Source organism: Miniopterus natalensis, chromosome 17 (genome assembly GCF_054644295.1).
Source record: "Miniopterus natalensis isolate mMinNat1 chromosome 17, mMinNat1.hap1, whole genome shotgun sequence".
In the NCBI taxonomy this organism is placed as follows: Eukaryota; Metazoa; Chordata; class Mammalia; order Chiroptera; family Miniopteridae; genus Miniopterus; species Miniopterus natalensis.
Genome location: NC_142097.1, coordinates 596,581 through 609,217, shown reverse-complemented (window position 1 = coordinate 609,217; position 12,637 = coordinate 596,581). Strand labels below are relative to the sequence as shown.

The following is a 12,637-nucleotide window of genomic DNA, read 5'->3' as shown; positions in this document are numbered from 1 at the left end:
TCTTGTAGTTTGGGTCTTGGCTCTGAATTCTTTCCTAGCCAGAACCCAAGTTCCAAGGTTGCTGAACCCAGATCTGGTGTGACCCCACAGGCCGAACACCCAGTGCTGTTCCTGTCACCTACAACAAACCAATCAGTGAAGACTGAACGATGACTGGCAGGTCGATGGCAGGAGAGAAGAAAGTGTGCATGTGAACAGTGAGGACTTTGGAGATACACCAGAGTTGCCACAACATTATTCCATCATCCAATTTTCCAACTCAAAACACAGTTCTGCCCTATCCAAATCACACTCCTCAGGACCAGCCAGGGACCTGGACCACCTCTCTGCCAGCTTCCATGGTCAGCTGCAGCGACAAGAGGACAAGAACTCCGATGGCAGAGTCAAACATGACTTTAGAAAGCGGAAGTCCAATACCAACCGCAGCCAAAATTAGGCAGAGGACTACTGTCCCGCAAGCATTCAAAGCTCCAAGACAGGAGTGGGGAACCCTTTTTCTGCCAAGGGCTATTTGGATATTTATATCATTAGAGGGCTGTACAAAATTATCAACTTAAATTAGCTATGAAAAAAGCTAGATTTATTGAATTTGGGGTCCCGCCTGCAGTTGCCTTGGCAACGCCAGGCCAAATGATTTCACAGGTGTAGCCCACCCCTGCTCTAAGAGAAGACAAAGGGTAGAAAGCAAGTGCCTGAGGCAACAAGCTTCCCAAGCCCTGCACCTGGCTGCAAGGAACACTGCACTGCCCTCCGGGAATCCCAAGGGCCTTCCCCCTACAGGGAACCAATGAAACAACCCGGAGGCCTGCTTCAGGAACTCCTTTTAGGACAGGACAGGCTTCCTGACTGTTCCGGGGCTGGCAAAGTCACACTGGGGGGTTATTATCCCAACTACCCTCGAATGTTGATTCACATACTTCATGCCAATTATATTTGCTTTGCTAACTATTATCAATTAAGCAACCGATCAAGCAGCACACGACTTGTTGTGATAATATACATTTAAAAAAATTTACACCACCCACTGCAAAATGCTCAGTAGTCAAGTCATCCTTTGATGTTTTTTAACTTCATTTTTCTAGAAGTTTCTGATAATCTGTTAGTTTTGTTTCCATGTGCAGTGCCCACAAATACATTTGCCCCCAGATTCTTGTCATCTCAGCCAAACTATGCTCACTTCCTCCCACCAAACCTGCTTCAGAACCAAAAGAACACACCGAACAAGCCTCACAACGTCAGAATGAAGAGAATTTGGCTTCAACCTAACGTAGTTACAAATTAAGAAATTATGGATGGAAAAGAGCCCAATTTACATACCTCCTTAAGTATCTATCCACACCTCCCCTCCCCCATTCAGAGAATCTGCAAACCTGGGTGGAAGCAGGGCCTGCCCTCTACTACTGAAGCTGACCACAAAAGCCAGTATTTGCTCTTCCCACCCCAGCAATGAGGGCATCAGATGAGTGATTCTCTTGGGGACTCTGAACCTGGGCTACTGTTCTAATGAAGCACTGTGGGAAGACCTGTGTCCATGAGTGGCACCTTCCCTGCACCAGGGCAGGCAGGCAGCAGTGGGCTATTTATAGATGCTGGTCCCAAGCCTCCCAAGGTGACACTTGTTTGCTGAGCTGGGTTCTCTTAGCCTTCCATGGATTCTGTGAACAACCCCATGTCCTTACCTGCTTAAGTTCACCAGAGTCACTGCCTGCCACTTGCAACCTTGCAAGAACTATGACTGAGTAAAAGCAAGTAAACTCTCATTCACCGCATGTACCAGATGTCCACCAGCACCTTAGTGCTCTGGGAGACACTAAGAGAGCCCGAGGCAGTCCCCTCCCCTGAGGGGGCTGCACTTCTGTCCCAGCTGAGAAAACACACAAATGTAAGAGCTGAGACAGCTATAAGGCAACAAAGAGCAAATGGTGCACCACCAAGCCCACGGAAACCCTAGGAAGGGCTTTGAGGAGCCCTGGTCGGTTACTACACAAACACTGCAGTCCAGATGCGCCCTCCTCCATGAAGGAGAGGTTCAAGGAGCACATCTGAGCATTCGTGCAGGTGCTGCCAATGGTCACAGCCACTCAGCCACCCTCCAGTTCTCTAAGTCATGAAATGCCCAAAAACCTGAATGTCTAGAGCTAAAAACCACAGGTACTTCAAGTTCTTCCACCAGCTCTGTGATTTACTCTCAATACAATTTGAAAAGGGACCCTTCACTGTTAATAAAAACTAGAGACAAAGAAAGCCGACCTTTCCTCAGACGTGGGGCTGACCGGCAGCTTCCACATGCTTCCGTCTGCTAAGTGCAGTTGCCCTCCTTGCCTGCTTTGTGGGCAGTGTCCATATTACTGAAATTTACCATAAAATTTAATTTCATTATAAATACTCTCTTGAAAAATCAAAAGATTTATATGTTTGTTTCCCAAATTTAAATTCTGATACTTCACTTATATCTGAATCTATCAGTGTAACAAAGTTAACTTTAAAACTCTGAACATGTACCTCTGCGTATGCTGACTATGGTGGTAAGGTCAAAACCAAGCCCCACCCCTCAACTCAAGGGGCACTTCCACCCAGCGAGGACCTGTCCGCAGGGACCTTGAGTTAATGGAAGTAGAGGAAAATAAAGGCTTTAAAACACTAAGCCCTATTAAAATAAAGTTTAGGAAGGATTTCTGGCCTTAACACATTTGTACGTAACAGCTACTAAAATACATTTTATAGCAACTGCACCCTAAATCTCATCACTTGTCTAAATTGATGATGCAGCAAATGGACATAAATACAGTGCAGATGCAGACGGAACATCACAGCTCTCCCATCACCCGCGGGAGGGCCGGCCCTCATGAAGACTCTGGTAGTTATCAGCCACAGAAGGTGAGGGAGCTGTAACTTCTGCTCTCTGTTCATTTACACTGGGGGTGGGGTGGACCAGTAGTTGTAATACAGACATCCCACAATGCAAAGCTAGGTGGATAGAACATCTAGTCACCTTGCAAAAATGTGACAACCTAGTAGGAGTCATTGGGACCAACGGTGGGCACGCTGGATTCTTTTCCCATGTTCCACACGGGAAGTGTAAAACACACACTACTGGGACCTTGGGCAGCCCTAGGTTTATTTGGGTTTTACTACTGAAGAGCCTCATGGCAAGAGAGATAGCTTCCTGCAAGGAAAGAACTTTCTTTTTCTGCAAAAGTGCTGGAGGTTTCTTACCTTCTCAAGCAATCCGTAAGTGTTGTGGTTCCAGACATGTGGCTTTCCCCGTTCACCACACTGCCCTCACTCCCTGGGCTCAGGGGCCAGAATGGGGTGGAAGAGCCAGGCAGATCTAAACTGATGTCCCAGAAGGGGTCTATTGTGGTGGAGACTCCACTAGAAGCAAGAGGAGACAGAAACCCATGTGAGAACTGATATCCACACATATCTTCAGAGGTACCACCTCATAGAGTGCACCCCAACATTCTCACAGCTCCACCCTTTTATCCATCTCAGGTCAAAAACATGTGCTCACACCCAGTGTGTCTTGGGCTCCCAAAGCCCTAGGGAGAAACACCATGCAAACCACTTAAGACAAAGTCTGCTCCTAAAGCCATAGCTTCTACACCCAGAAGATCAGCACTATCATGTCAGGGTTTTTCTGGGCCCCATGTGCAGAGGTTCTGAATCAATGGACCTATCATCTCAGCAGCCTCTGGGAACAGAACTGCTGAGCCTGGGGAGACCTCCAAGCACACTTCACAGAGAGAGTGCACAGCCACCCAGGCTGAATGGCAGCATTTCAATTCCCTCCCAGAGATTTACTTTAAAATACACAAACTGAAAATTCAGATTGGGAAACGGACTACAGAAATTTAAACAGGATGGAAATCTGAGACAATCTCCTGCTGGTAGAGTTCAACAGCACAGGCCAACGAGGCAGTTATTTAAAGCCTGAGTCCAAGCTGCTCAGAGCGTGGCCTGTGACGACGCATGCTACGTAAGAGAACTGCATGTGTACCTCCTACAGGCCAAACGGACTCTTTTCCAGCATCTGGTCTATCCTACACAACTGCAAGTGCTAATCCATTATAGGTTTTTAAATTTTACTGGATCTGTGACCAGGCTTTTAAAAACAAGTTGAAGTGAGCCCTGATTGGTGTGCTAATGGTGGAACATCAGCCCACGAACTGAAGGGCACACACTGCCGCTGCAGACTCGACCCGGCTCTGCTACGGGCACAAGCGGGAGGCAGCCCATCAACGTGTCCTTCTCACGTCGATGTCCCCCTCACGCTCTCCAAAAATCAACCGGAAAAGTATTCTGGGTGAGGATCAACAATAAATGAATGAATAAATGAATAAAGCTGAAGTGAAATAAAAACCATAGGAGTGTACTGAGGGTGGAGGAAAGAGTGGGTTCTTCTAACCTCACCCCCAATGCACTCTTCTCCTGAAAATAAAAGCCCTGAGCTCTAAGCACAGAACCAAAACCTATGAAGAATTTAGGGACACTACTTTGGAGAAAATGGGAAAGGAAACCATGAAATACTTCAGTGACTCACTTTGGAGCACGTACATCAAGTATCTGCCGTTGCAGCCCAGCCTCTGAAGTGGGCTCTTTAGCTGGCACCTAGCATCAGGGGCCCGAAGGAAAGCAGCGATGGGGAGGACAGCTTCACAGCGTAGCCTGCCGGGTGTCGACAGCGACAGACAACCCAACACGAAGCCTCGCAGCCCCAGGGCGGACACGGCCCTGCTGACCGTCACACTCAGGAGACCTGCGAATTTCTCCTGCCTTTCCTACTGGGGTTATTTTGTCCCCACACATCAAGGGCTGTCTAAATAAAACGTGTCCTGTTTCTTGCCTGGTTGTTCCAGAACCTCCTGGAACATTGCCAGGAAGGCCTGACGGGGCACTGCCTGAACATCACGCTCAAGAGTCTGAAACTTTAAAAACTTCTTGGAACACAACAGTGTGCAGACTGAAAAAGTGCCATGTTGATGAGCAACATCCAGTGAAGTCTTTCTCCCTGGAAGGACCTGGGGCCCCACAGTGTGGCCTGGCGAGTAGGGCCTAGGAGGCACCCAGGGCACACAGTCCCCTGCACAAAGCCTCACTTACTGGCAGACTTGGCAGGTGACGTCCGACTGCAGCCCCCCCGTGAAGATCTGATCTATGATGCAGTTGCAGTGGTTGGGGTTGCTGGCCTTCTTCCCGTTCTCATCACCTAAGGGAAGACCAGAGCTCTGTGATCCACATCTGTGCCCCCTCGGCCCCCCAAAGTCAGCAAGTTTCCAAGGGCGAGGCCCTTCAAGCACAGGGGCCCTATGAAGCTAGAGGTGCTGACACTCTCCAAGGGCATGTGAAGACACTCAACATGCAAGACAGGTTTTCCATTTCCTTCTCCTCTGCTCCCAAGAAGATACCCTTAGCTTCTATCTTGGCACCAAAATATATCAAATGCCCAGTACTCGAGGAAAGTTATTGATTTCCTTTTCCATTTACAGAATGACTAAATGTTTCCTAGTGAGGTGGCCTGACCCACTGCAGGGCAAATACTCCCAGGGAAGCCGCTACTCCCTGGACTAGACATGTCCTCTCTCCACAGCATGTCCCTGCAGGACTCCGCTTAGTCTGTTTTCTCACCAGCCGCCCGGCTGTGGAACTTCAGGCGGAGCTGGCTGGCTTCTAGTCAGTTCCATCTAGGTAAGTACAACCCCCATCCTCTCCAGTTCAATACAAGTCATGTTTGCAGGTGACCCCGGAACAGCATGGTTTGAACTGTGCAGGTCCACTTACATGCAGGTCTTTTCAATTAACCCGCACAATTCAAACCCACGCTGTCCAAGGTCAGCTGAGGTTGGAAATCTGAGGACACTGAGGGCTGACGTAAGTTACACTGAGAATTCCAACTGTGCAGATGACTGGTGCCTCCGGTTGCCCAAGGGTCAACTGCACAGAGTGGGGCAACAGGAGGTTACAGCTGTGTGTATGCAACACTTTATTCTTTTTTTTAAATAGTGCTTTTTAAAAAAAATTTTAATGGATTTTTCTTTAGAGAGGGGAAGGCAGAGGGAGAGACAGAAATATCAATGAGAGAGAAACATCAATGGGCTGCCTCCTGCACGCCCCCTACTGGGGATCGAACCTGAAACCTGGGCATGAGCCCTGACTGGGCATCAAACCAGTGACCTCTCGGTGCACGAGACGACACCAGCTGGGCAACAGTATCTTTCTGTACTATTTATTATTGTATTATTTTCCATACAAACTGTAAACCTACTTTTGCCCGCCCTGTATATAATTTATGTGTAGATGTATAAATATAAAACTTACATGGTAAAATAGAGTATACATTAACATACGCCCTATACACATTCTATGTAACTTTCATTCAGCTAGACAATGGGGATAGAACATGTGTGTCCATCTGTATGTATATATTACGTATCAGAAAAGTTAGTTACCACAGAGGCATAAAGAGTGGCTACAGCCTTCTGACAGCAGCTGCCTAGAGAGATTAGGGAGAAAACGCCACCCAGAAGGATCTCAAATTCATGGAACAAAATGTTAGGATACAGAAAAATATGTAAAGATGCAAAGAAAAATAAGCTGAAATATACCTGAAGGTCCCAACCAAGTAAAAAAAGAACACTTAACCAAGTGCGTGGTGGGCCTGCTGCCCTGCCCTGCCCTGCCCTGCCCTGCCCTGCCCTGGACTGTCCCAACCCCCAGAACACCCTCCCCACCCCCCGTGCTGTGAACTAGCAGCGTTGCTGAATTCTGAGTTCAGATGACCCTGTTTCTAAGTGACATTTCAAAAGGAATTATGCCAGAAATAGAGCACATGGTTTCACCCTTTTTGTCACGTGTACATTTTAATAGCAATGCATTTTCAAACAGAGGTCTCTTAGTTCTTCTCAAGCGCTTGAAATAGTAACTAATGATGGCTCCTCACATGGCCCTTTTCTGTTGGTACAGCATGTTACACTTTATACTAGGAAGCCAAGCCTCACCTAAGCTATTCAGCAGCTTTTGATTCCTACAGCAAGCATTAAAATGATACTATGCATGTTTTTAGGAGGAAAAAATTTAAGTAAAAAAAGTTAGATCACAAAGCCTTGATGATCACAATAAGCCGTCTAATCTCAAGTCTGGCTTGTCTCTGAGTGAAAACCTCAGACTCCACGGTGTGTCTGAGAGCAGCCCAGTGACCCAAGAGATGGGCAGCAGTAACATAAAGGCTGTTTAACTAAGTGACCTGGAAACAGGGCTCTGCTCTTAAAGGACACGAATGTGAGAGAAAAGGCGCCAGGAGGGTGCACCTGCCACTGTGAGACTAACTGTAGAAACCTCTTCAGGATAGCTGCAGATTTTCTTATTGGGAGAAAAACAGAATTAGACACAAATCAAATGTGAACAGGTCAGCTGCACCGTATTTGCAGGGGCCCTCCCCTCCCCTCCGAAGAAGGCACCAGCCCCACCTTTGCAGTGCCGGTGCAGCACGTCCAGGGCCGCAATGAGGAACTCATGAGCATCCTGCTGCTCATATCCTGCCAGGTGCCGGGCGTGCGTCCACACCAGGTGCAGCAACTTGTACGGGATGTGAGGGGATCGGTGCCCAGAGTAAAACTGCTCGGAGAGAGAAGGGAAACAAAACCACTTGTCAGGAACAAACGCTACACTCTGAACACAATAGAAACACTGCACAGCTGCCTCAACTGCGGACTTGGGGCTTTCTGAGTCTGGATAGTGTTTTCTACAATAAGCCTGGACGGTGAATTACGATGCATGTTTGTCAAAATAAATAGATCTACACACTAAAAGGTGAATTCTGCTGCTTGTAAAATATATCTTAATAAACCCAAGCCTATTTGGATTTATTACCCAAAGTGCCCAGTAAAAATGGCTGAAATCCACACAGGAAAGTGACACACCCACCGGCTGGTTTCTCAACTGCACCTGTCTTTGTCCTATTTGAGCCCAACGATTTCATTCCGTTTGCTCACTGCTGTGATCCCAGTAATTATAGGCATGCTGTGAGTATAAAGGAAATGGGTCAGACTAGACCAGAGGCTGGGAAATGTCTTCTGAAAAGGGCCAGCTAGTAACTGACTCTGGCTATGCAGGCCAGGTGGTATCTGCAGCAATAGCTCCACTGGTGCTCACGTGCTCTAATGCAATGCAAAAGCAGCCAGCATCCAAGATGTAGGTGGATGGGCATGGCTACACTGCCATCAAAGGCTATCCACAAACAGACCCGCTGCCTGCTGGCTCCTGTGCGGCACACCTAGGGATTCCCAGAAACCTGCGAAGCAGCAGCAGCCCACTTTGTAGCTGGCGTGGCTGAGCTGCTTCAGCTCTGAGAGACTTTCCTGAGGTCGCTGAACTGAGGCAACCGAAGGATGCCTGAGCTCTGTCATGCCGTCCATGCTGGTTAGGGACAGACATGAATGTGGCCCACAATCCAACCTGGGAGCAGAGCCAGGTGTTGAGGACAAGCCAGGTGCAGCCCACTCAGAAGGCCCAATGACAGGAGAGAAGATCCCACCCTGAGAACAGAGCAGGGAAGTGGGGTGCACATGTCCACATGCCTTGCTAAGAGTCCGGATGGCAGACAACAGAGAACGGTGAGCTCTGACAGTCCCCACAGATAATGCCAGCCCTTCTCCTAGGCCCCTCTAAGGGCTCAAGAGGCTAATAATCTCCTATCTAATGATTCCCTTTGGGAAACTGTGAGCCTTCCACATTCAACACCCAGTCAATATTCTCTCACTACAGAAGGTTTTGGAAATGTGCCTTCATTATACTGTAAGTCGATCTGACTTTATTTTTTTTAGAGAGAAAGAAACAACAACATAGTTACCAAAATGTTACACTGCACAAGTCAACAGTGCTCACCTCCTGAAAAAGGGAGGACATCTCACACACCAGACAGGAGCTGGGGCTCTGCATTTCACAGCGGTGCCTGTCGGAGAGGAAGAAGTCGCGCAGCAGCGGGGTGTGGGTGAGGGCCTGGACGATGCAGTTCATGAAGCAGGTGTTCCCCAGGTTGATGAGGCCACGCAGACCTGGGAGGGGGCAGACAGGAGCGCAGTGACCTGAGCACTGGCCTGGAGGTACTGAGCCCAAGGCTACCACAGCGGCTCCTTCACATTTACGCCCACTTTCCTTTACTCATCCTTCAAGGAGGAATGTTAATATTTTTCTTTTACTTTTTTTTTTGGTTACTCCTCACCCAAGGATATTTTTCCATTGATTTTTAGAGAGGGAGGGAGGGGGACACAGAGAAAGAGAAACATCGATGTGAGACACACACACTGATTGGTTGCCTTCTGCATGCACCCTCGGACCAGGCATGGGGATGGAGCCTGCAACCCCGGTAATGTGCCCTTGACCAGGAATCGAAACCTGAGACCCTTCAGTGTGCAGGCTAATGCTCTAACCACTTACCACACCGGCCAGGGCAATATTTTTCTAATTTTTATATAAACTATACTGAGGAATGTTCATCACCATCACTCCCTAACCCTTAGCCCCCACTTCAGCCATTGTATGTCTTGGTAAAATTACCCAAAGATATTCTTTAACAACAGGCAACAGTACTGATCAGAATGGAGCCTCTCCAACAACAAACAAAAATAGTTTTTAAAAAACTTTCTAAAGTGTATTTCTTCAGCTGTTAGGAAACCCAGAGGATACTCCTACGACACACTCCGTGAAGACTGCTGTGCACAGCTTCATCCTGGTGAGACTAAACGTGAGCCTTTTTATACAAGTGGATTCTAAGGGGTAGGGACCATCTCCACCCAGCACCGCACCCCAAGCCTACCATAGGTGCTAGCAGAGAACAGTGCTCAAGAAGTGGCTGCTGAGAAGATGGGTGAATGAATGTCAGGGCTTGGAGTACTGTGTGATGAGACCACATTTTTACACCTATTCACTTTAAACCCTCAGGAGTAAGCCTAAGTAGGAGTGAGTGACCACCGCTCCAAGCACTGCCACCCACCTACCTATGGTGCAGTTAGAGGTGATCTTTCGCCTTTTCGGGTTGTGTTTTAGCAGTTCCAGCTCCCGTTTGCTTGGTTCCCAAGTTGAAAACTTCTCTCCAACACCTAAGCAGAGGAAAACAGTTCCCAGTGCTTTTAGTTAAATTTGAATCAAATGTGTTTATAAATACAAACAGTGGTGACGTGTGATGTAGTTTATCAGGCTGTATTCAAAGAGGGGACATCCACACTACAAGATCTTTCTAAAACCCTATTATGCTGCAGCAGGCTAGACAGAACACTACGGGTATATATATATATATATATATTTTTTTAAAATATATCTTTATTGATTTCAGAGAGAGGAAAGGAGAGAGAGAGAGAGAAACATCAATGATGAGAGAGTCATTGATCGGCTGCCTCCTGCACGCCCCCGACTGGAGACTGAGCCCACAACCTGGGCATGTGCCCTGACCGGGAATCGAACCCTGATCGCCTGGATCCCAGGTCGATGCTCAACCGCTGCGCCACGCCTGGCCGGGGTACGGGTATATTTAGAGGCTGCTGTGATTTAGCAATTCCCTGGAGGAAGGAAAGCAAGGCCTCCAATTAAAGCAAACCAGCCACTGACACCAAATGGCTGTTCTTTCAGAGCCTATCCCTTGAGTAGACTGTAGAGTCAGCACCAAGGGGAAGTACTCAGCCATGGAGATGAAGGATTCTCTGGTGAGTGAGCAAAAGTGACAGAAAAATGCAGTTATTAAAATACATTTTGGATGGCACTGTACTGAGCGGAAGCTACACTTACACTCTCCCAGGATCATACTGGAATTACAACTAAAATACAGAAAGACCATCCTGAATAATCGACTGCAACTGAAGACAAGCTGGAGAGCACCCTTGTAACCAAAGAGGAAAAGGGGAGACCACATAGAGACTGGCAGGAAGTGCGGAGGCGCGAGAGGGCTGGCTGGGCTCCCAAAGGCAGCAGCTAAAGGTCTGGAGGGAGAGCTCAACCGTGGGGGGTTCCCACTGAGAACTTTGGGGCCTAAACACCAAGCTGGGCTTCCCAGCCCAGAGCACCAGAACTGAGACAGGTGCCCATATAACATCTGGCTGTGAAAAGCAGCTGGGCTTCTGTCTGCCAGGGAAAGACGGCTGGAAATGCAGGCACCCTCTTAAAGAACCAATGCACAAAGTTTCATGTGTAGCCACTCACCTTGGGCTCCAGCAAAGGGAGAGCAGAATGGACTGAAGCTGTGTGAGGATAATCTAGGGTTGTGGGCTCTGGAGATAGAGCTCAGAGGGCACCCCTCTAGATTCCTGAGCCGAGTCATTCCCCCATACTGCAGAGGATATCTTTCTCAGGCAGACATTTACCTTCCAAGCTGCTTTTGCCTGAGGGGGAAGCAACTGCCTCACCCTGCTGGAACACCCTTGCACTGCCCAGAGAGGTTTCTACGGCCTGAGGTTCATTAAGAGACTGATAACAATCAGCCGACGCACCCTGTGGAGTTTCTGTAGCCTGGGGCTCATTACAAGAATCTAATTAATCACCTTACAGGCAGAGGAAGACCTCAAAGTTATTTGAGTCTTTGCCTGATCTGCTTCTGGACCTGGGCCTTGGAAAAGCAGACTCTGTGTGCATCTTGGTCCTGTCCAAATGCACCCAGCCCCAAGAGAGGGGACCTCAAGCCATGGATTGTTCATAGCTCAAAACAGGGTGCTCAAGGCCACTCACAAACAGCGTCTGACATTGGCCTGCACCATAGACCATCCAAAAAGACTAAGAGTCCTAGCAGGCCTACCTAATACATAGAAACAAACCCAAATAGGCAGCCAAAAGGAGGAGATAAAAAAACAAGCCCTAGATTAAAGAAAAAAAGACGTCTCCAGAAAAAGAGCTAAATGAAATGGAGATAAGCAATCTATCAGATGTAGAGTTCAGAATACTGATTGTAAGGATGCTCAACAGCATGAGAAAAGATATGGAAACTAAGAAGGAAATTAAGAATGACACAGAAATAAAGAATACATTGGAAGGAATAAACAGCATATTACAGGAAGCTGAGGATCAGATCAATGAATTCGAAGATAGGGTAGGAAAAAAAATCAATCAGAGAATCAAAAAGAAAAAGCAATTAAAAAACAGGAGGACAGTCTAAGGGAGCTGTGGGACAATATAAATGTAACAATATTAGCATCATATGAGTGCCAGAAGAGGTCAAAAGTGAGCAAGGGGTAGAGAACCTGTTTGAAGAAACAATGGCAGAAATCTTCCCTAACCTGATGAAGAAAAAAGTCACACAAGTTCAGGAGGCACAGAGAGTCCCAAGCAAGAAGAATCCAAAGAAGCCCACACCCAGACACATCATAATTAAAATGCCAAAAATTCAAGACAAAGAGGATCTTAAAGGCAGCAAGAGAAAAGCAGTCTGTTACCTACTAAGGAGCTCTCATAGGCTGTCAGCTGACTTCTCATCAGAAACTCTACAGGCCAGAAGGGAATGGCATGAAGTATTCAAGGTAATGCAAAACAAAGATCTGAAACCAAGACTACTCTCTCCAGCAAGGCTATCATTCAAGATAGATGGTGAAATAAAGGGTTTCCCAAACAAAAAAGGCTAAAGGAGTTTATCAACACCAAACCAGCATTGCAGGGACTG

General features: G+C 47.5%; 1 protein-coding gene across 1 annotated transcript in view; it reads right to left on the bottom strand.

Annotated features, from left to right (window-relative positions):
- The window catches only part of USP22 (ubiquitin specific peptidase 22), a 54,270-nt gene that overhangs the window by 14,278 nt on the left and 27,355 nt on the right, over window positions 1–12,637 (bottom strand). The window contains exons 4-8 of the mRNA XM_087825729.1: window positions 9,996–10,097; window positions 8,884–9,053; window positions 7,467–7,614; window positions 5,104–5,209; window positions 3,217–3,375 (exon numbers count right to left, since the gene is read on the bottom strand). Coding sequence (XP_087681855.1) covers window positions 3,217–3,375; window positions 5,104–5,209; window positions 7,467–7,614; window positions 8,884–9,053; window positions 9,996–10,097 — 685 coding nt within the window. The remainder of the gene's footprint in view (window positions 1–3,216; window positions 3,376–5,103; window positions 5,210–7,466; window positions 7,615–8,883; window positions 9,054–9,995; window positions 10,098–12,637) is intronic.